Source organism: Equus przewalskii, chromosome 2, assembly GCF_037783145.1.
Source record: "Equus przewalskii isolate Varuska chromosome 2, EquPr2, whole genome shotgun sequence".
In the NCBI taxonomy this organism is placed as follows: domain Eukaryota; kingdom Metazoa; phylum Chordata; class Mammalia; order Perissodactyla; family Equidae; genus Equus; species Equus przewalskii.
In genome coordinates, this window is record NC_091832.1 from 53,480,207 (window position 1) to 53,502,755 (window position 22,549).

Genomic DNA, 22,549 nt, shown 5'->3' on the forward strand with positions numbered 1-22,549 from the left:
AAGAACAAAAAGATGGTTATTTTCCCTCATTTTCCCCTCTTGTCCCAATGACTCTCCTTCTATTGGGGTGGAGTGGAGTAGTATCTCATGTTTCATACAGCACTCTAAAGGCCATTGTCCCTGGGCCTCACATGGCCTAGGCCTTTATTTAGCTAGAAAACAAAAATTCCAATATTTCTATCTCGTTTGTTTTATCAAATTTTCCTTACAGTTTCTACATGTGACATTCTGCATAGAAGGAACTTCTTCAAACACAGTTTATGTAAACATCATCCAATAATTTTTTTCTGAGACATACATGATTTTTTTCACTTTTGAATTTTTAATACATCTAGAAACTTATTTATATTAAGCTTGAACTAGGGATCTCTGCCCAGCCCACCTCCACGACCAGCACCTCAGTGGGTGCCTGTAATTGGTACGTGATGCCCACTCTCCAGGTTTTAGCCTCAAGCGCCTCACAAATTGTGTAACATGATCAAGGAAAACTTCCTTGTGCTGGATCAAAACTGCTTGTCCATGTGTTGTTTTCCTCCTTGCTGAGGAAACAAGGATGAAGAACCGTGCACATCTTTTCTCAAGCATGTCTGTCCCTCTTCTGCCAGAAGCATGCAGAATGTTTCCCGGGAATTTATTTTTCATGATTTTACTCATTTCTCAGATTAAAGGTATGTCTTAATGTTTTTATCAGGGTTTTCTTATTATGCTATGAGGTAATGTCTCTTTAGTCGCAAAGTTTAAATCGTAAATGATAAAAACATTAATATCCATTGGTGATTTTACTGAGAACATAGCAAAGGACTTTGACTAGATTATGGCTAATCTTGAGATTCTATGATTCTATGAAATGTCATATCATTTGTAAATACTCTAATTTACAGTGAAAGGGAAGAAGGAGTGGACATTACTGAATACCTGCAATGTAGCAGACACTGTGCTAACCATTAGCATGTTTAAAATTCTATATTATTTTCTCCATTTACAGATAAGGAAATTGAGACTAATATCTACAGATCAGAGAGATTAGATATGCTACTCATGGTTATACTACTAATAAACTGGTAAATGCCTGATTCAAGTAAGAGCCGATTCCAAAATCCTATGCTCTTTCCTCTATATCAATCTTTAGTGAGGTGTGCAGGGCTGACCTCACAGATGACTACCAGTTGGGGTTTTTTTAAGTATAATTGACACACAGTATCTTATTAGTTTCAGGTGTACATCATAGTGATTCAATATTTCTATATATTGGAAATAATTTTGATAGGAAACTTGTAGAAGATTATGTTTAGCACTGATCCAAGAGTATCTAGAATCCCTTTAACAACTGAAAGCCATATATTAAGACTTCAAGCGCAAATACCCCTGGGAGATAAAATGGGTAATTTACATTGGACAGTCCATTCCAGTGCAGGCTTTGACAGGTGGCAGAATCCAGAGACAGTTATGGGGAGAATAAGATTACAAGGGTAGCAACTACAGAACAAGGTGAAAAAAGGGAAGAAGCCGAAGGACTCTGATTTCTTTGCCAATTTTCCAATTTTGCTCATATTTTTCTACTTTGGAAATCTTGGTCTCAATTCCTTGCCTGTAAAGTGGGGATGCTATTTCATAGTGGTGTTGTACGTGGCTGCTAATCTGGAGCGAGTGAACTCTCTGAAAATAATTCTGTTACCCAATCACTTTGAGTGAGGGTTAATACCAGATGTATTTTCCCCCTTTTGTTTCCTTTTAGAAAAGGTAATCCTTGGAGTAGAGGGTCAAGAACTGGTTTATCCTAAAAGGCTTCCCGTGATACAGAAGCGAGATGTTTGGCACAGCCATGATTATGACATACAGGTACAGGTTTTGATTTAATAAATAAGATTTATTGGTTTCACAAGCATGTAGAAAGCAACCTCTGGCTCCAATCAGAAGCAAACAAGAGAGATGTCTCAATTTTTCTGAGGCCTCCCAATCAACTCACAGCATGTGCTTGGGTGGATGAGGAGTAGAAGTTGCAGAGGAAAACAACCCCTTGACAGATTAGGAAACAAAAAGGAGTAAAGTTCAGGTTTTAGAGGATGCCATGTAAAATTTTTCAGTTTATGTGAAGAGTTCCACTAACAGCTTTCCAGGCTCATTTAAAGCAATCTCATTTGTTCTAAGCTGGTGCCAGTGGAACGTAATCTCTGAGCATTTTGCTTTCCCAGTGATCTGATATACAGGCTTCTTTGTCTTACAGATTTTGTAGTAAAGTTGGATAACATTCATAGGAACAAAAAGGCTTACTTGGTCTATTTCTTAGAAGAATTTTGATTCAGATGTTAAAATTTAGAAACATTCAAAATTTTATTTTCAAAAGTAATAAATATTTATGTAGAAAATATATAATATACATAATGGGGAGTAAGCTTCAAAATTAGGTTATTTTCAGTTCCCGCTATTATAAAACACATTCAATGACTGTCAGACATTTGTTATCACACACTTGCATTTTGAGCCTTAGGCTTTTAATTTGGCTCATGAAGAATACTGACTGTCACTTTGCCCCAACACTCCTTGAGAGGGCAAATCTTTCCCGATGCAAAGACTTTTCTTCCCTCCACCAATAGAAGAGCCAGCCTTCCAGGTTCTCACTTGCTAGGTTTCTCAGTCATAAATAAGACACATTTCAGCTTTCCAAATGGCCCCATCAAGGCCTCTTTCTCATGGTTTGAGATGATGAAAAAGCAGCTCTCCATCCGCTGTCATTCGGAAATAATGTCCAACCATTTTTCTCTAACAATCTCCTTACAAATAATTTTTCTCTTGATTTCCAGTTCTTTTCTCACCTTCTCAAACCTTTTATTGGTTGAAGGTTGATACTTAGCTAAGAGGGCAAAGTCAGCTTTCTACCACCCATTGTGCAAAAGCCGGTGGGCTCTTCTGGCATCTATTGTCTTAAGACTTAATCAGGACTGATATTAAAAGTGCCACTATGAATATACAAGATGATACTACACTAGGGCAGGAAATATACAAGATGAGTTTGGAGCATCTTGTTGTACCAGAAAGTAAAGAAGTTCTCAAACAAACTCCAAACATTGATGGAAGTCAAAAGAACACAGGAGCCAACTGAAAGAGCTCCAATGAACAAAGAAGGGACACTGTGAGCAACAAAATTAACGATACAGTTTTGGACCATAACATAAAGTATAAATTAATATCCATGAACCTATATTGATATGAGTAAATGATTGAATAAGTAAATAAATGAGGGAGAATAGACAAATCTCTCATACAGAAGAACCAAAAAGTTGTTGTAGATACTCCCCTCCCAAGGAGGTGGAGCGTAACTTCCCATCCCTTAAGCATAGTGACTTCCTTCCCAAGATTAGGGTCTGGAAGGGGAAAGTGTAGCTTTACAGTGGAGAAAGCTGACAAATGCTACCTCAGCTAGGTGATCAAGGTTAACATCATGTTGATATTGACGTCATGCTAAGGTCATGTGGATGGTATGTATTCTTGGTATGATGTGATGAATACGGCACTTGTTGTTGTTTTCTCCCAAATCTCTATAACCCCAGTCTAAGCAAGAGAAAAACATCAGAAAAACCTAAATTGAGAGAAAGCCTACAAAATACCTGACCAGTACTCCTCAAACTGTCAAGGTCATCAAAAATAAGAAAAGTCTGAGAAACTGTCACAGTCTAGAGGAGCCTACAGAGACATTGCAAGTAAAAGTGATGTGGTCTCCTGGATGAACTAAAAATACATAAACACAAGATCCGGGGAGTGGTGGGATGCAGCAAGGAACGTAGCAACTTGCACATCTCTAGACAAGGAGAGAATGTGCATTTGTTCATTTCCTTTTTATTTTATGACTAGAAAAAAAGCCCATCAAAAATTTTAATTAGAAAATAACTTGAAGGAAAAATGCTCCATATATTAGCTCTCTTATAAATTCAGCTTTATCAGTATTTATCGTTTTGCCCGAAAGGACTGCTGAATGCTGGGCTGCTGGGTAGACTGTGAAAGATCCACAATTTCCCCTCCACCCACCCCACTACCAACTCCCAACACACACTAAATGGCCACACATTTAAGTCACATGATGGGTATTGTTTTTCAGGAAACTTATGAAGAAGAATTGTTGTATGAAATAAGCCTAAATAGAAAAAGCTTAATACTTCATCTTTTAAAATCAAGGTAAGTTCTATTTGGCTTCAATACCTTATAGATTGTTTAGTCTATAGTATCCCAGTTTTTGTGAAAACTGCCAGTGAAGTGAATTCCTCAAGTCATTGTTATCTATATGTAATCTGAATTCTTACTCTTCTAGTATAAGTCCATCTCATCTCAACAGCTCGCCAACTATTATAGATGTTGTTCTCCAATTCCTAAATTAGTCCCTATTTTGGGTACCTGGAGATCTTTGAGCTCCGTGTACTCACTGTAAGAAGAGAGTTAATACGTTACCTCTTTGTGAATAGGTGGAACGAAAGATATTTGAAAGCCATGGTTTTTAAAATGCCTTCTAAGTTATTTAAAATAGATGCCAAACTAAGTTCTGTTGGGGAGTAAGCTAAGAACTGGGAAAAATTTACTTCATCAAGTTATCTTCTGTAAGTTAAATAATTCTAATGCCCCTATCTGTCTTCAGTAGCTCTCTTCACAACTTTTGTTGTTGTTGTTGAATTTCCGTTGTTTTCCTTTGGGCCATTCCTACACACAACAGCTTGGCCTCCCGGTCCCAAACATTAAAATCATGAAGAATTGTCAAATGCTAAGTTAAATGGAAGGATAACTCTCTTGAAGAAATGAGACTCTGGCCTATTAGCTAAAAACAACAGCAAAAATATAAAACAAACAAATAAACGAAAAGTCCTCCTTTCACTCAGAGTCCTCCACTGGACAAATGTACAGAAGTATAATAAATCTAATAGCATAACTATATTGATAATTTATTCAGACTGTGCATATTCTAACACTCCCAGGATGGAAGGAAGCTAACATTTATTGAGCAATTGCTATGTGCCTTTCCTCAAACTTCTCTCTTAATCCCCACAATACCCATATGAAGCAGATATTGTTTTATTCCCATTTTACTGAGGACGAATCATAGGTTCACTGAGATAATAAGTTGTCCAGGATCACATGCAGGTAATGATGCTGGTTGTCTAACTCAGATCTGCCTGCTTTTAAAATTACCCCATGCTGCCTCTGCCTCAAATAGCCAAGGTCATTATTTTAGTCATTGTTTAATTCTGCTAATCAGCCTGGAGTGGTATATTATAGAATTATAGGCATGCAAAGCAGTTTAATCTAATGTTGATATTGCTGATCAATGAGAAGGCAACGTTACCTGGTTCCCTCAGTTTCAAGAAGTAAGCGAATTTCACACATACCAAAAAGCATCCCAGATCTGTGAATATTATTTATTCACGTTTTCGTATAATATGGTAACAAACAAACACTCAATCGTTTTTGTTGAGGAAGATTACCCCTGAGCTAACTACTGCCAATCTTCCTCTTTTTGCTGAGGAAGACTGGCCCTGAGCTAACATCCATGCCCATCTTCCTGTACTTTATATGTGGGACTCCTTCCACAGCACGGCTTGCCAAGCAGTGCCATGTCCGCACCCGGGATCCGAACCAGCAAACCCCGGCCTGCGGAAGTGGAAAGTGCGAAGTAACCGCTGCGCCACTGGGCTGGCCCCTCAATCTTTTTAATTTAGATTTTTATCCGTCTTTTTTCTGTAACCACTTTTTTTTCCGTATTTCCCCTATGAGTTTCCTTTAGTTTGATTTTAACCATACTGAATACCTCTTTTATAAGTTGATGTTGAGAAATAGAGGTGAACCTTCATAGGCCAACCATGTCAAATCAGATTGTTTATTCATCCAGTGGAAACACTGATTGGGTCAACTTTGTTTTCACTATAATAAATCAATTAATAGGTGTAAAGTTACATTCGTATGTGTAAATGAGGCAAAAGAAACATTAATTTGGAATATGCTATACAACCAAGCACTTTACTAAAAGTTTTATATATTCTATTTCAAAATAACCACAAAATGATTTTGTTCTATTTACCTGTTATATCTCTTTCATTTTTACCAATAGTTTATTATAAAAAAGATCTTACACACAAAGTTGAAAGAATTTTATAGTGAACATTCATATACCCATTAATATATACATATATTCATAATCCCATCAAGATATACATATTTACATATCCCCATCAACATTTTACCATGCTTGTTTCATATCATATTTCCTTGTCTATCCGTTATTCTATCCATCCACCCATCCATCCATCTTATTTTCATGCATTTCAAACTATATTGTAGACATCAGTATACTTCCCTCTAAATACTTCAATGAGCGTATCTTTAGTGTTTAATATTTGTTCACAGTTTTTTCTTTTGATGTAAAATTTTCATGCAACAAAATGCAAACCTTAAGTGTACATTCATTGAATTTTGACAAATGCACAAACTTGTTACCCAAATTCCTGTAGAAATGAATTACAAAAGAACTGTCACTCAGCAAACTTACTCTTTCTCCTTCCTAGTCAACTTCCCTCAAAACGTGCTAACAGAGGTTTTACTCATTATAGATTACTTTTGTCCATTCTAGAAGCTCTTATAAATAGATTTATACTGGGTGTACTCTTTTGTATAAGGCTTCCTTAATTCAGCATGCCATTAATGAAATTCATGAACGTAGCTCCAGGTATCAGAAGTTTGGGTCTTCTACTTTCTAAGTACTATTCCGTGTATAAGTATACTACAGTTTGTTTACCCATTCTTCTACTGATGGACACGTAGGCTGCTTCCAGTGCTTGGCTGTCGTGAGTAAAGCTTGAATGAGCAGTCTTGTACAGTCTTTTTATAAATATGTGTCTTCATTTCTCCTTGGTGAACACCCAGGCAACAGATTCCTGGGTCACAGGGTATGTGTATGTTTAGCTTTATTTAAAAAAAAGAACAACTGCCATTTTCCAAACTGGTTGTACAATTTTATGTAACTGCCAACAGTGTATGAAAATTCTAGTTTCTCCATCTCCTCTTCACCATTTGGTGTCCTCCCCCTTTTTAATTTTAGTTATGCTAGTGAGTTTGCGGTAACACTTCATTCTAGGTAAATTTTCAGTTCCCTGTTGAAAGGTTTTTTAATGTGATTATTGACCTTTTGTATATCTTTTGTAAAGTATCTGTTTAAATATTTACCCATTTATTTGTGCTTTATTCAGTTAGAGGAGATCTTTATATAACGTACAGACTATCCTTTTGTCAAATATATTTCTTAAATGGTTTCTTTTAGCCTGTGACTTTTTTTCATTCATTTTCTTAACTATGTCTTTTAAAGAGTAAAAATTTATAATACTAAAGAAATTTTGATTTATCAAATTTTTCCTTTATGATAATTGCTTTCTGTGACCTCTTCTAAAGTCTTCATGGTTTTAGCTTTTAATTTTTGTGTATTATCATCTTGAATTTATGTGTGTGTGTGTGTGTGTCCACATGATTTGTGGGAGGGGCCACGTTCTTGTTGTTCCATATGCCTAGCTAGTTATTCCAGCCCATTTTGTTGAATTGCCTTTCTTTGGATTAAATTGCTTTTGTACCTTTGACCGAAATCAAATGACTATTTCTTGGCTCTCTGTTCTATCCTGTTTATCCACCTTTCAGTCCTTAAGCCATGACCATATTGTCTTGATTACTGCAACTAGATAGTAAGTCTAAAAGCCAGTTTGGGTAACTTCTCCAATTTTGTTCTTCTTTCTCAGAATTTTTAAAAATTGCAGAGCCCTTGCATTTCTCTGTAAAATTTAGAATATGCTTATTAATTTCTATTTTTAAAAAAGCCCACTAGAACTTTGGTTAAGATTTTATTGGATCTGTACATCAATTGGAGAGAATTGATATCAATAATATTGAGTCTTCGTGTTGTATCTCTATATTTATTTAAATCTTCTTTAATTTTCATCAGTTTTGTAATTTATAATGTAGAGCTCTCTCATGTCTTTTGTTAGACTTATTTCTGCATGTTTAATATTTGTGATGTTTATTATTTCATTTTTCTATTGGGAGGCCTTAATCTATGAATTTATTGACTGTTTTATTGATTACTTAGAGATTTTCATCAGCAAATACTGGCGATTTTATTTATTTATTTCTAATCTTATTCCTTTTATTCCTATACTTTATTGCAATGGCTAAGAACTCCAGTACAATTTGAGAAGTAGTGAGAGTTGGCAAGCTAACATTATTCCTGACCTTAAAAGGAAAGTCTTCAATATTGAATGATTAATATGATATTGCCAGTGGATTTGTCATTGGCATACTTTATTTATTAGATTAAGACAGTTCCCTGAGAAGTTTGAGGAAAGTGTTTTGTCTCCATCCATTGAAATGTCCATATGGTAATTTATGCTGATTGATTTTTGAATGTTAAACCAAGCTTGGATCCCTGGGATAAAACTCTGTTTGCTGTATTCAGTTTACTAACGTTTTATGAAGGGTTTTTGAAACCATTTTAATGATGGATGTTATTCTGTATTTTTAGGGTCTTTTAATGCCTATGTCAGATTTTTATATTAGGATCATGTTGGCCTCATAAAATGAGTTGGGAAGCGTTCTTCCTTCCTATATTTTCTAAAGGATGTCCACTTTAGAATGTTTGATAGAATTTGCAAGTGAATTTATCTGTGCTTTGAGGATTTTTTGTGTGTATGTGTGGCGAGGAGGTCTTATGATTCCAAATTCAATTTTATTCAGATTTTCTATTTCATTTTGTGTCAGTTTTAAATTGTAATTTACAAGGAAAATGTATATTTCATCTAAGTTGTCAATTTTGGTGCATAAAGTGTTTCATAATATTCTCTTATTATTCTTTTAATGTCTGTATTATCTTTAGTATAACCCCTCTATAATTTCTAATATTGGTGATTTGAGTTCTCCCTCTTTTTTTCTTGACCACTTTAAAGAGGTTTATCAATTTGTTGATCTTTTCAAATAACTAAAATTTGGCTTTCTTAATTATTGCTATTGTTTGTATATTGATTTCACTGATTATATTATATTTATTAATTTATTATTTCTACTTGCTTAGTGCTTACTGTTCTCTTTTTATGCAAACATTTCATCTTTCTGTCATTAGTATTTAAAATATTTAAAGCTATGATGTTCCCTCCAAGCACTAATTTAGATGCATCTTGAAAATCATGATATGTTGTATTTTTATTATCATTCATTTCAAAATATTTTCTAATTTCTTTTGAGATTTCTCCTTTGATTTGTGGATTATTTAAGAGTGTGTTATTTAATTTCCAATATTTGATGGGGTTTTTATTTACATATCTTTGTGTGAAACTTTTTAGATTTAATTCTATTTTTGATAAAGAATATACTTTGCATGAGATCAATTTTTTTAAAAATGTATTGCAATTTGTTTTATGGACAAACATATGTCCTAACTTGTTAAACACACCATGTGCACTTGAAAAGAATATATATTTTGCAGTTGTTGTGTGAAATGTTCTATAAACAACAATTAGGAGAAGATGGTTGGTAGGATTATTTAGATCTGTTTTTACTCATTTTACTTTGTTGTGACACTTGTTGAGACAGAAATGCCAAAATATTCATCTACAATTTTGGAATTGTTTATTTCTTTTTTCAATTCTTTTAATATTTTCTTCATGTATTCTGAAGCTTAGTTAGCTGTTAGATTCATACACATTTATAATTGTTTTTTTCATATGGTGAATTGACTTTTATCATTAGCTCATTATAGAATGCTCCTCTTGTTGGGAAGTATATTTCACCTCATATTAATCTAGCTTATCCCAGCCTTCATATGTTTACTGTTTGCATAGTGTACTATTTTTTATCCATTTTTTCAACCTATCTGTCTTTACATTTAAAATGTGTCTCTTTAATACAGCAAGTAGTTAGGTCTTGATTTTTAATGAATTCTGACAATCTGATTTCTAATTGGAATGTTTAATCCATTAACTTTTAATGTTATGAATGATATGATTATATTTAATATTTAATTTCTGTTTATCTCTGTATTTTGTTTCTCTGGTCTTCTTTTCCTGCCTTCTTTGGGTCTTTGGATTATTTGATTTTTCTTTTGAACTTTGCATACTGACTTTTATCTATGGGCTTTTTAGCAATATTTCTCTGCTTTAGTTATAAGCTTTGTTTTAGAGATTACAAAATATGTTTACAGTTACTATTGTATCATTTTATGTAAAATGTAAAAACTTTGCAATCATATAAGTCCATTTGCAACCATTACTCCTTTATGCTAACCTGTCATATGTATACACCTATATACATTATTAACCCCACGATGCATGGCTATAATTTTGGCTTTAAACAGTCATATGTGTCTTAAAGAAGTTAAATGAAAATATGTTTTTATCTACTCACTTGTTTACCATTATCTGTCTCCCTTTTCTTAGAGATTTAATTTTTCATCTGCTTTCACTCACTACAGCCTGAAGAACTTCCATTACCCATTTTTGTAGTACAGGTCTGTGGGCAAAAATCTACCTTAGTTTTTCAAATTTTTTAATCTGAAATAATCTTTGCTTTTCTTTCATTCTTCATTCCTTCATTTATATCCAGCTATTTTTGGCTGGATGTAAAATTATGCTTTGACAACATTTTTATTTCTTTTGGCAAAAGATGCTGACATTGTTTTACTATCTTCTGGCCTCCATAATCTCTAATGAGATGTTGGTGGTAATTGGAATTTCTGTTCTCCTGTACATGTTACGTTGTTTTTCTCTTGCTGCTTTCCAGGTTTGTCTCAGTTTTTGTTACTCTGCAATTTGACAATAACATGCACCACTGTGATTTTCTTCATATTTATCATGTTTGTTTTTTATTGAACTTCATGAAACTGTAATTTGTCCTCTTCAAACTGGATAAAATTTCAGTCGCTATTTTTCCAATTTTATTTGCCACAGTCTTTCTAGCACTGTGTCAGTATTTTAGTCCTTTTGATATTATCCTACATGTCCCTGAAGCTTTGCTTTTTTTTCTTTCTTTTCTTCAGGTTGGATAATTTCTAATGATCTATCATCAAGTTTATTAACTCTTTCTTATATCAATTCCATTCTTTTTTTTTTTAAGATTTTATTTTTTTTCTTTTTCTCCCCAAAGCCCCCTGGTACATAGTTGTATATTCTTCATTGTGGGTCCTTCTAGTCGTGGCATGTGGGATGCTGACTCAGCATGGTTTGATGAGCAGTGCCATGTCCACACCCAGGATTCGAACCAACGAAACACTGGGTCACCTGCAGCGGAGCACGCAAACTTAACCACTCGGCCACGGGGCCAGCCCCATCAATTCCATTCTTATTTTGAACCCATACAATGAACTTTTTATGTAGAATATTTTTAAATTGCATAATTTTCAATTTGTTTTAAAAAATAATTTTCCTTTTTCTGCTGATTTTTCATGCATTTCAAGCCTATTTTCTTTTACGTTGTTGAGCATAGTTATAATACCTGCTTTAAAATCTTTATCTATAATTTCAACCTCTGGATGATCTTGAGGTAGATCTCTGTTTTTTGACTTACCTCTTGACAATAGTTCAAATTTTCCTGTTTCTTCACGTGTTGAGTAAATTTAGAGTTGAGTAAATTGTGTGCTGAGCAATTTAAACAAAACATGGTAGGGACTTTTGATTCTGTTATGTTTCTCTGAAGGGGTTTGATACTTTTGTTTTATCAGGAAACTAACTTTGTTGAACTCAAACTGCAAACTCTGTCTTTTGAGTGGCAGCTCAAATTTCAGACAATTATTTTATTCTTAACAGCATTTATTTACTGAACACTGTTAATATTCCATATATTGTCTTAGGAGCTAGAGAGACATGAATAAAAAATAATAAGTCCCTTCTTTAAAGTAATTCACAGGTAACCTTGAAGATAGAAATGATAACATAGTAAGGGCAGACAAATAACAACTGGTGGACCAAATTGGGCTGTGTTTCAATTTATGCAAGCTGAGAATAATTTTTAAATTTTAAAATATTTAGAGTGAAAATAAACAAAAAATATAAAACTAAGCTAGACAAAGAACATGTAACAAAGACTGTATGTGGCCCACCTAACCTAAAATGTTTATCATCTTGGTGTTTACAGAAAAGTTTGCTGATCTCTATAACATATGATAAAAATGTAGTAAACATGAAAAGGAGACTTTGGAAGTGTAAAATACACATAGAGGAAGGAATCTCAAGGTCTACCTGGAGACAGGAAGCATGTTTTGAGTTGGTTTTTGAAGCAGTTCTGGAAGTTTATCATGTTGGGAGTGGGAGTGGCCAGGTGTAGCTCGAAGTAAGTTCAAGGACTTTACAAATAGTTTGCTTTTTCTTTATTATATTTATTTCTGAGATATCTTGAACTCTGTGGCTTATAACAACTATTTCCCTCTAATTTGTTAAAATCCATTAGCATGCTTACTCCTCCAACATCCAAGTAGTCACTGAAATGTTAAATCACTCTTAGATCAGGAACACATGACCATAAAGCATTTTTGAAACTGTAGAATCTTCATGATTTGCCATTTCTAAATCATTTATTATGGCTATTTGAGCATTATCATTTTTTCCTCATGTATTACATGTTTCAATATTCACACAAAATATTTAATTTGAGAGAAACGCTGATGTCCAGTTGCCATCTTGGTTAGTCCCTAGATTTAATAGATTCTACCATGGCAAAAATACTATGTGATGATAAATGTATTGTGATTATGTAATGTATGTATATTTTTAGATTTAAAATAACAGTAAGCATAACTTGTGCTTTTCTGCAGCCCAAACATCATGATCATATTTAATATTAAATCATATTAAAGAATGGAATGCCAAATGGTACAAAATTCTATAAAATTTCTTAAAATGATATATTTTGATTTATTTTAAAAAATGAGACTATAGGTTTTCACTTCCAGAAAAATGGAGCAGACATACTTTTCCTCATTCTTGCCACTAACTACAACTAAAACCTCTGGACATTACATATATAAAACAAATGTAAGAAGACTGACGGATGGGGACTTTTGTACCCAAGGAAAGACAGACACAGTGTGAGTTTCTTGAATTTTCTTTTTGCTTCATATATACCAGACTGGATACTGGAGAAATAAACAACTTGGAAATGCCAAGAAACACAGACAAAAAAAAGTCCCCAAAAATCCTGCTCTATTTAGCCAAAAGGTTAAGAAAGAGGTAGGCTAGAAAGACAAAAAAAGTTTAGGTAATAAATGTTCTACTCTAGCAAACATCACAGAAAAAACTGTGGCTCCATTCCCATCCCAACCAGAAAATGCAGATTGGAAAGACTAAACTTCTATCCTTGTCAGGCTATAAAAAGGTACCCCAACCATTCCCTCTTCTGTGTAGTGATGTCAGACCTAGCTAAATGGGGAGCCAGGACTTTCATCTTGGTCCAGTGGTAGGGAGCCCCATTTTTCCCACAGTAGTGTAAGCAGAAACAATGTGTAAAGCCTAGACACCATGCCCACCCAGCAAAATGAGGTACCTCTCACCCTCCCTGCTGGGTTAATGTCAGAGGAGGCCTAGAGAAGTGTCAATAAGGCCACTCCTCACAGTATCAGTGGAAGCCACGTGGGGAGCATAGATGAGCATCCCTGTCTTTTCTAGCTGGGGTAGTTCCAGCAGAGGCCTAGTGGAAAGACAGAATTTTGGCCCTCACCAAGCAACAACAAGGAGCTTATGTAGGCCAAGTGCCAAACCTGGATGTCCAGCCCCACTTGACAGTAATGAGGTGCCCTGCATTAGAGTGGTATCAGAGGAGACCTGCTAAAACACAATGTTTAAATAAGATCCAGAGCCTTGTAATATAATACCAAAATACCCAAGTTTTAATTGAAAATCATGTATCATACCAAAATCCAAAAATATTTAAATATAAAAAAGAAAAGACAATTGATAATTGCCAACACCAAAGTGAAATAGATGTTAGAATTGTCTGACGAGATTTTAAAATAGCTACCATAAAAATGTTCCAATGAGCAATGACAAACGTACTTGAAATAAATGAAAAAAGAGAATGCCTCAGGAAATGAATAGGAAATCTCAACAAAGAAATAGAAGATATAAAGAAAAGCCAAACAGAAATTTTAGAACTGAAAAGTAAAATACTTGGGAAAAAATAAAACCTTCAATAGATGGGCTCCCCACTAGAATGGAGAGGACAGTAAAAATAATCAGTTAACATAGAATAATAGGAATTACACAATCTGAATAACAGGGAGAAAATTGACTGGAAATAAAACAGACTATCAGAGTCCAGCATGGTGGCATAATGGTTAAGTTTGTGCACTTCGCTGTGGCCTGGGGTTCATGGGGTCGGATCCCAACTGTGGACCTACACACCATTCATCAAACCATGCTGTGGCAGAGTCCCACATGCAAAATGGAGGAAGATTCACACAGAGGTTAGCTCAGCGACAGTCTTCATTAAGCAAAAGGAGTAAGATTGGAAATAGATGCTAGCTGAGAGCCAATCTTCCTCACCAAAAACAAAACCAAAAAAAAACCCCAAAAATCAAAAGAAAAAAGAGTATCAGAAATACATGAAACTAAAATAAAAGATGTAAAATTGATGTTATCAGATTATGGAACTAAAAAGTTATTCAAGGAAAACTTTGATACTGAAAATCTCCAAATTTGCCAAAGAAAACCCCCAAAACTTACTAGTTCAAGAAGATGAACAAACACAAAATGGGATAAACTAAAAAAAAAAACCCATTCCAAGACACAGTATAGTTGCTTTTACATATATATATATAAATATATATATATTTTTTAATCAACTAAGAAACTATACAAAGAGATACATCGAAAAATACTATGGTATGGTAGCAGAAATAAATCAAAATGAAATTTGAAAATATATTCAAGTGACCCACAAGAAGGAAGGAAAAGGAAAATAGAGCATGAAAAAAAAACAAGAAGACACCAGCCTGGTGGCACAGCAGTTGGGTTTGCACACTCTGCTTTGGCAGTCCGGGGTTCGCTGGTTCAGATCCCATACACAGACCCACGCATTGCTTATGCGGCAGGCATCCCACATATAAAGTAGAGGAAGATGGGCATGGATGTTAGCTCAGGGCCAATCTTCCTCAGTAAAAAAGAGGAGGATTGACAGCAGACGTTAGCTCAGGGCTGATCTTCCTAAAAGAAAAAAAATGGAGAGTGAGAAGAAGTAGAAACAAAAAATAAAATGGCAGATTTAAGCCTTAAAAAACAATAATTGCTTTAAATCTAAATGGTCTAACTATTCCAATTAAAAGACAGAGAATGGCAGCGGGGATGAAAAAATATCACTGAACTATATGTTGTTTATATAATGTCTTCCAGAAAATAGAAGAGGGGATACTTTCCTTCTCATTCTATGAAGCCAGTATTACCCTGATGCCTAAACCAGGTATAAATATAAACAAAATTAAAGTACAGATAAATATCCCTCATGAATGTAGATGCAGAACTTCTTAACAATATATTAGCAAATAGAATTCAACAATGTATAGTGAATTATACACCATGAACAAATGGTTTTTTTTCCCCATGGTTACAGGCTTATCTAATATTCTAAAATCAATCAATATAGTCTACCATATTAACAATCTAAAGAAGAAAAATCACATGATCATGTCAACTGTTGCAGAAAATGATTTTGACAAAATTCAACACTCATTTAAGATTAAAGATTCTTAGGAACTAGGAATACAGGGGAATGTCCTCAACTTTGTAAAGAATATTTATAAAACCCTACAGCTAACATCATTCTTAATGGTGAAAGACTGAAGACTTTCCTCCTAAAGTCAGGAGCCAGGCGAGTATGTCCACTCTCACCACTACTATTTAACATATTCCCACATGTTCTAGTCAGTGCAACCAGGCAAGAAAAAGAAAGAAAAGACATAGGTTGGGAAGGTAGAAAAAAAGTCCCTATTTGCAGATGATTTGATAACTGTTTGCATAGAAAATCCCAAAGAATCTGCCAAAGGAGCAAACAAAAAACATCTCCTAATGTTCAGCAAGGTCACAGAGGATATCCTCATTCAGAAATCAATTGTGTTTCTGTATATTACTGATAAACACGTGGAAACTGAAATTTAAAATATAGCACCATTTGAATCACTTGAAATAAAGGAATAAAACACTCAGTTATAAGTCTGAGAAATATATACAAGACTTGTACACTGAAAACCACAAAATGCTGATGAAAACATCAAAAAGATGTAAATAGATGAAGTCATATTATGTTAACGGATTGGAAGACTCAATATAGTAAAAATGTTAATTTTCCTCCAATTGATATATAGGACTATCACAATTCCTATCAAAATCACTGTGAAAGTTTTTGTAAATATCGACAAGATTATTCTAAAATTTCTGGGGAAAGACAAGGGAACTAGAGTAGCTCAAACAAGTCTGAAAAAAGAAGAAAACAGGAAGAATCACTTCGCCAAATCTCAAGAAATATTACATAGATACAATGTCGTATTGTCAGAGAAATAGACACATAGATTAATGGAATCAAACAGAGAACTCAGAAATAGTTCTACACAAGTAAAACCAAATGATTTTGGGCAGTTTTTACAGCAAATCAATAGAGAAAATATAATTTCTTCCCCAAATGGTGCTGAAACAATTGGATATCCATAGCAAAAAATTAAAAAAGAACCTCAATCTAAATTCTAAAACTTACATCAAAGTTAACTCAAAATGAATTAGGGACATCAATGTAAAATGCAAAACTACAAAACATTTAGATAAAGTAAGAGAATATCTACAGGATCTAGGGCTAGGCAGAGAATTCTTAGACTTGACACCAGAAGCGTGATCAGTAAAAGATAAAACTGATAAATCGGACTTCATCAAAATGAAAAGTGCTTGCTCTGAAAAAGCCCCTGTTATGAGGATGAAAGACAAGCTGCAGGTTGGGAGGAAACATTTGCAAACCACAACCAATGAAGGACCAGTGCCCGGAAGGTAAAAAGAGTGCTCAAAACTCAACAAAAATAAATCTAGGCATCCAACTGAAAAAAGAGCAAAAGACATGAAGAGATATTTCACCAAAGAGGATATACAGGTGACAAATAAGTATGTGAAAGGATGTTCAACATCATTAGCCATTCAGGAAATGCATATTAACCTACAATGAAATATCATTACACACTCATCAGAATGGCTAAAATTAAAAAATAGTTACAACACCCAATGCTGGCAAAGGACAGAGAGAAACTGGATCATTAATACATTGCTGATGGGAATATAAAATGATATAGCACTCTGGAAAAAAATTTGGTGATTTCTTTAAAAACTGAATATGCAACTTCTATGAGATGTATCGGTTGTACTCTTGGGTATTTATTTCAGAGAAACAAAAACTTATGTTCACACAAAGAGCTGTACGCTAATGTTTACAACTTTACCCACAAAAGCCCCAAACTGGAAACAGCTCAGATCTCTTCAACAAGTGAATGGTTAAACAAACTGTGGTACACCCATATCGTGGAATACTACTCTACGATAAAATGGAACAACTTGGATGGATTATGAGGGCATTATACTGAATGAAAAAAAAAGCCAGTCTCAAAGGATCACATACTATATTATTCCATTGGTATAACATTCTCAAAATGACAAAATTTTAGAGGCAGAAAATGGGTTAGTCATTTCTATTGTTGTCAGGGAGTATGGAAGATGTATGGAGGGGAGATAAGTGATTATAAAGGAATAACATGAGAGAGATCTTTCTGGTGATGGAATAGTTCTGTATTTTGCTTGAGGTGGCGCAATACAAATCTACATATAAGATAAAATGATACATAACCACACATACACATTATACTAGCGTATATTTTGGGTTTTGATATTGTACTATAATGATTTAGGATGTAACCATTAGGGAAACTAAGTGAAGGGTACACAGACACCAGACTCTGCTACGCTATCTCTGGAACTACTTATGAATCTATAATTATTTCAAAAGAAAAATTTAAAAATTAGATACTAGTGCTTTGTCTTCATAAATTGAAAAATGCAGGATCCTTTGTTTTACAAGAAATAAAATTTTACAATATAATTTTGGAGGAATAAAAGAAAGGACACCCACTATGATTCAGTGCCTGAGCTGAAATATACATTCTGGTCACATGTTGAATATATAACCCTTGCTATTTGGAGTTACAGTGAATGAAGGCAAGGTATGTTCACGAAACACAGGCATAAAGGGAAATCTACTGATCCTGCTCTAATTCGAATTGTTTTGCCAGCTCTTTGAGGAAAAATGAGTAAGAGTGCACAGGCAGATATTTTCAATTCATGTTAAATATTTCCCTGATTTTGTTTTGTAAAAATATGTTTTTGAATAAATGATTATTATATAGTAAGAGAAGACCATTAGATCAACAATTATGTAGAGTGGATGATGTCAACTTTAATCGTGAACATGTTTATGTGTTTACAAGTATATAAATGTATTTTCATGTTCATATGACATAGTATATGTTCCACCTCTCAGGACTGATTCTGAGCTTGTTCCATTCAGTCAAACTCAAGTAATGGTACTGATGCTAGAGCTTTCTCTACTCCATCATCATTGCATCTCTAATATAGTCAATGTTCCACTTTTCTTCTTGAGGACTTTTGAACGTTAAAATGGCTATATCCACATGGGGTAATTCAGAGAGAGAGAGAGCTGAGTAAATTTCAGAGCACAGAAGAATGTCGTTTTTGCTGAACAAGAAACAGGCAACCTGCTGGCTGCTATCAGAGACCTCACCAGATAGCATGGATAGAAACAATTAATTAAGCTTCTCTTCCCTAGCTACTTACAATGTACTGTTGAACAAAAGTTGACAGCCTTAGGGGAAATGAGTCAGTCCCCCACCCCCCCGCCCCGCTTCTCCTGGTTCTAGGGACAGTACTCTCCAGGGCACATCAGGAAGTCTTTGCTGCTGATCTAACTGTTTGTATGATACCTCCATGTGTATCCACATTTACTCAGGTAACGCAATCTCCTCCCCTCATCATATTTCCTCTACCCATTCCCTTCCACCAGGCTTCTTTTCCTGGTCTATCCTGGTGATGGGGTAACCTGGCATCTCTTTTATTTTTGTCTGTCTCTCATTGATAGAAAACTTTCTGGAGCTCTTCATTATTAAACTTTGGAAACACACATTGCTCAGCTCTTACATTTTAAAAGCCTTGCCTTTCAAGACTAGTGTTTCTGTCCTGAGTCTCAAAAGTCTATTTTTCAGGGTAAAATAAAAGCCAATAATTTCCTCCCTTGTTCTTTTCTGCCGTAGCATTCATCTCCTGAGGCAGCTGAGATAGACAATCCTAGTGCTTGGTCTGAGGATACCTATGGGATTCGATACAGGAGATGTGGGAAAGCAGAGTAACTCTTGATTACTCAAATGTTATCCCTTTACTCCTGCAGAGAAAAGACTATGAAGAATTACGTGAAAATATTAGCAGTTGTTGTCTCTCGGTGGGATTTCAAGACAATTTTTTTGTACTTTTCTATGTTTTCTAAATTTACTATAATTGATACATACTGCTTTTATCTAAATATATAGCTGTCGGGTTAATATGTGTTAAAATATAGGTATCATATGTATATAAATATATTTGATACATATAAATATATTTTATGTATATGTCATATTTACATATGATACCTATATTTTAACACATATTAACCCAGCAGCTATATATTCACATAAAATAAATATATTTTTATATAACATATATATTTGTTATATATATCATATTTCTACATATGATATATATTTTTATATACATATGATGTATATTTCACAAGTTTTTTGCATTAATTTTGACTCTTAAGGCAAGAGATTTTTACTTAGATAATATTTTCTCTAGGTTCTTCTCAAGATGCTGCCTTGATAAAACTGCCAGAATCTTTTTCTATCTCTTCTACAGTCTTTACCAAATCGTGAAATCTGGGTATGAAACTTTTCCTGTGAGTGAGATTGACTTGCTCACCTGTTTTTGGCGTTAGAGGACCTCGCTGAGATTCGAAAGCAGCCTGGAGGCTTCTCTCTCACGTAACTGGTTTTATCTGATAACTTTTCACAGTGACTCTCACTACCTCTCTGCCCTCTTTTCCAGGAAGTTCCTAGCCTCAAATTACAGTGAAACATACTACTCCACAAAAGGAGAGGAGATCACCAGACATCCTCAAATCATGGTATTTTATGGAAACTTCCTATGTCTCTTCTCGGAAAATATTATTTTCTTGTGTGATTTTGAAATCCAATTCCAGCTTTACAAGAGCTTCAGAAAGTATTTCATCAGAAATGGGTCCTACATTGACTACCGTCACTGAACGATCCTGGAACGGAAAATCTGACCCTCTGAGCTCTCGAGGAGGCTGATCACTGCCTAACAAGCAAACCAATGACTGCTAACGTGTTTTTCTTTACAAACTGGTTTCTATGTGCCCCAAATTGTGTTAAGTCTGGAGGGAGGGTACAGCAGGACCCCAAAGAAGTATAAGGTCCCTGATCAGATTGTAATCAAGCTAAATGGCTAAAATCTAAAGACGTGAAACATTTTTAAAAACGCCATCTGATTGACCCTATGTGAGTCACATCCTCTAGTCTTCTCATGCACCAACATTGAGGTCTCTCCTTCATTCTCCAAGTGAATCTCTGTTCGTTTATTGTTAATATTATTCCAGCATATACAGTTTCTATTTTTATAACCTATTCCTCTTTCTAGAACCTGCCCTCTGCAGCATTCTAACCAAGGATGACCTTATTCTCTCTTACCAAAGTATCCTTTTTAAAACCTATTTCCTCTATTTAGGGCAGCTGTCAACTATGAAATCTAAGTCATCATACAATCTTTGTAAAATAGAACATGAAGAAAACTGAGTAACATTCTTTTATGAAGGGAGTGGTTGTTGGCCTGTGAGGGTCTGAGGTCCCTGAGGGGCCATGGAAAGTGTCACACATAGGCAGGAGTTGAACAGACAGAAATGATGGAAAGAGTAAATACCTGCTAGAATCCCCAGGGGCAAAACACCAAGTAGGAAGTGATAAAGATGCCAACCCGAGAGAAGTAGAGAGACAGGAGGGAGAGGCATGCCAGGAGCTGGTTGGAGAGTGAGACCTAACTTTAACAATCATCAAAAACTTTGGCTTGATTTCATATGCAACTGGGACAAATTATAATAATAGCACAAGAGGGGTAGTTTGGCAGAGATTTTAGGATGGATTAAAGGAGTAATATTTCTGTGGAAAAGGGTCACATTTCTGAGGCTGGTGTCATCAACTAATAGACTGCTAAATTTGGGAGGAAAGAATCCATATACTGCTTTATACAAAGTAACCATGTGAATAAAATAAAAGGATTCTAAAGTAGTTTCAAGATTTTCCAAATGAAAGAAAGCAATGAATGAATGCATGAATGAATATGTGTAATTTATGAGAATGAAGTACTGATATATTCTGAGTAGAAAATATGTAGATATTAACATTTATATAATATCAATGTATGTATTTATATCAATAGCCTCTTCATCTGTTTTAGGATCACTGTTTTTACCAAGGATCCGTCATACATGAATTAGACTCTGCTGCCAGCATCAGCACGTGTAATGGTCTGAGGTAATGCACAGTTTATCTTTCTGTTCCCTTTATGAGTTTTCCTATGGATTTTCAAAGACATTCACTTCTCTTCTTTCTTTTCAACAACCCTGGTAAATAGAAAAATAATGAAAAAAAGCTATTGCATATTATGAGTGTGAGTACCCACTCCAGCACATTGCTTATGTTCATTTTTGACAAGAAGATATCTAACCCACAGCCCTAAGCAAGACAAGTTCTTCAGTATATGATCAAGGAATTCAGAGTTGGGAGACTGCTGGAAATCATCTAGCCCGTCCTTTCATGTTATAGGTCAGAATACTGAAATCAGAAACTTGCTCCTGAATGTTCAATTTGATAGTGTTAGAACTCAGTCCAAACACCAGGCCTCCTAACTTTGAGTCTAAGGAATTCCCACCACACCACAATGCTTCACAGCTTTTTACTAAATCAGGTGGTGTTTCCAGTCTCTAGCAAGTAAAACGTCAGAAGGAGAGCCTATATAAGCTCTCTGTCCATTTTGGGCTCAAAGACAAAGGAGGAAGATGCGGGGAGGGAAGGGGGAGAAGAACAAGAAACTTTTGTCTTCATTTATGAGGGCTTTACTTGAGCAGTTCCTAGTGTTTTCAAGAATGAGAACCCCTTGAATGACAAAATTACCACATAATAGTATTTGTGCTTTTATATATTTACTCTACAATTAGGGCATGATGGACATAAAAATTCACAAAATTTTTGGAAGAACTGAGATGCTTACCAGGTGTCCACAGCCCCATGCGGTAATTGCTACTCCACCTATCTTTCAAACTAGAGATTGGGCTATCAAACTTCTGAAAATCCAGATAAGTTAACTCTCACAAAAGTTGTTAATTCAATCAAAGGACACATATAATC

At 34.8% G+C, this 22,549-nt stretch overlaps 1 protein-coding gene across 3 annotated transcripts in view; it reads left to right on the forward strand.

Moving 5' to 3' along the window:
- Window positions 1-380: 380 nt before the first annotated feature.
- ADAM7 (ADAM metallopeptidase domain 7) overlaps window positions 381-22,549 on the forward strand; it is a 65,505-nt gene continuing 43,336 nt past the window's right edge. Inside the window, exons 1-5 of one of the 3 annotated variants that reach the window (XM_070606977.1) lie at window positions 381-668; window positions 1,736-1,839; window positions 4,094-4,170; window positions 20,175-20,253; window positions 21,600-21,676. In XM_070606977.1, the coding sequence (XP_070463078.1) occupies window positions 554-668; window positions 1,736-1,839; window positions 4,094-4,170; window positions 20,175-20,253; window positions 21,600-21,676 (452 nt within the window). In that variant the 5' untranslated portion in view covers window positions 381-553. Of the gene's footprint in view, window positions 669-1,735; window positions 1,840-3,452; window positions 3,477-4,093; window positions 4,171-7,627; window positions 7,707-20,174; window positions 20,254-21,599; window positions 21,677-22,549 lie in introns of those variants that run through there. The other 2 variants (XM_070606979.1, XM_070606981.1) reach the window with 2 other exon arrangements.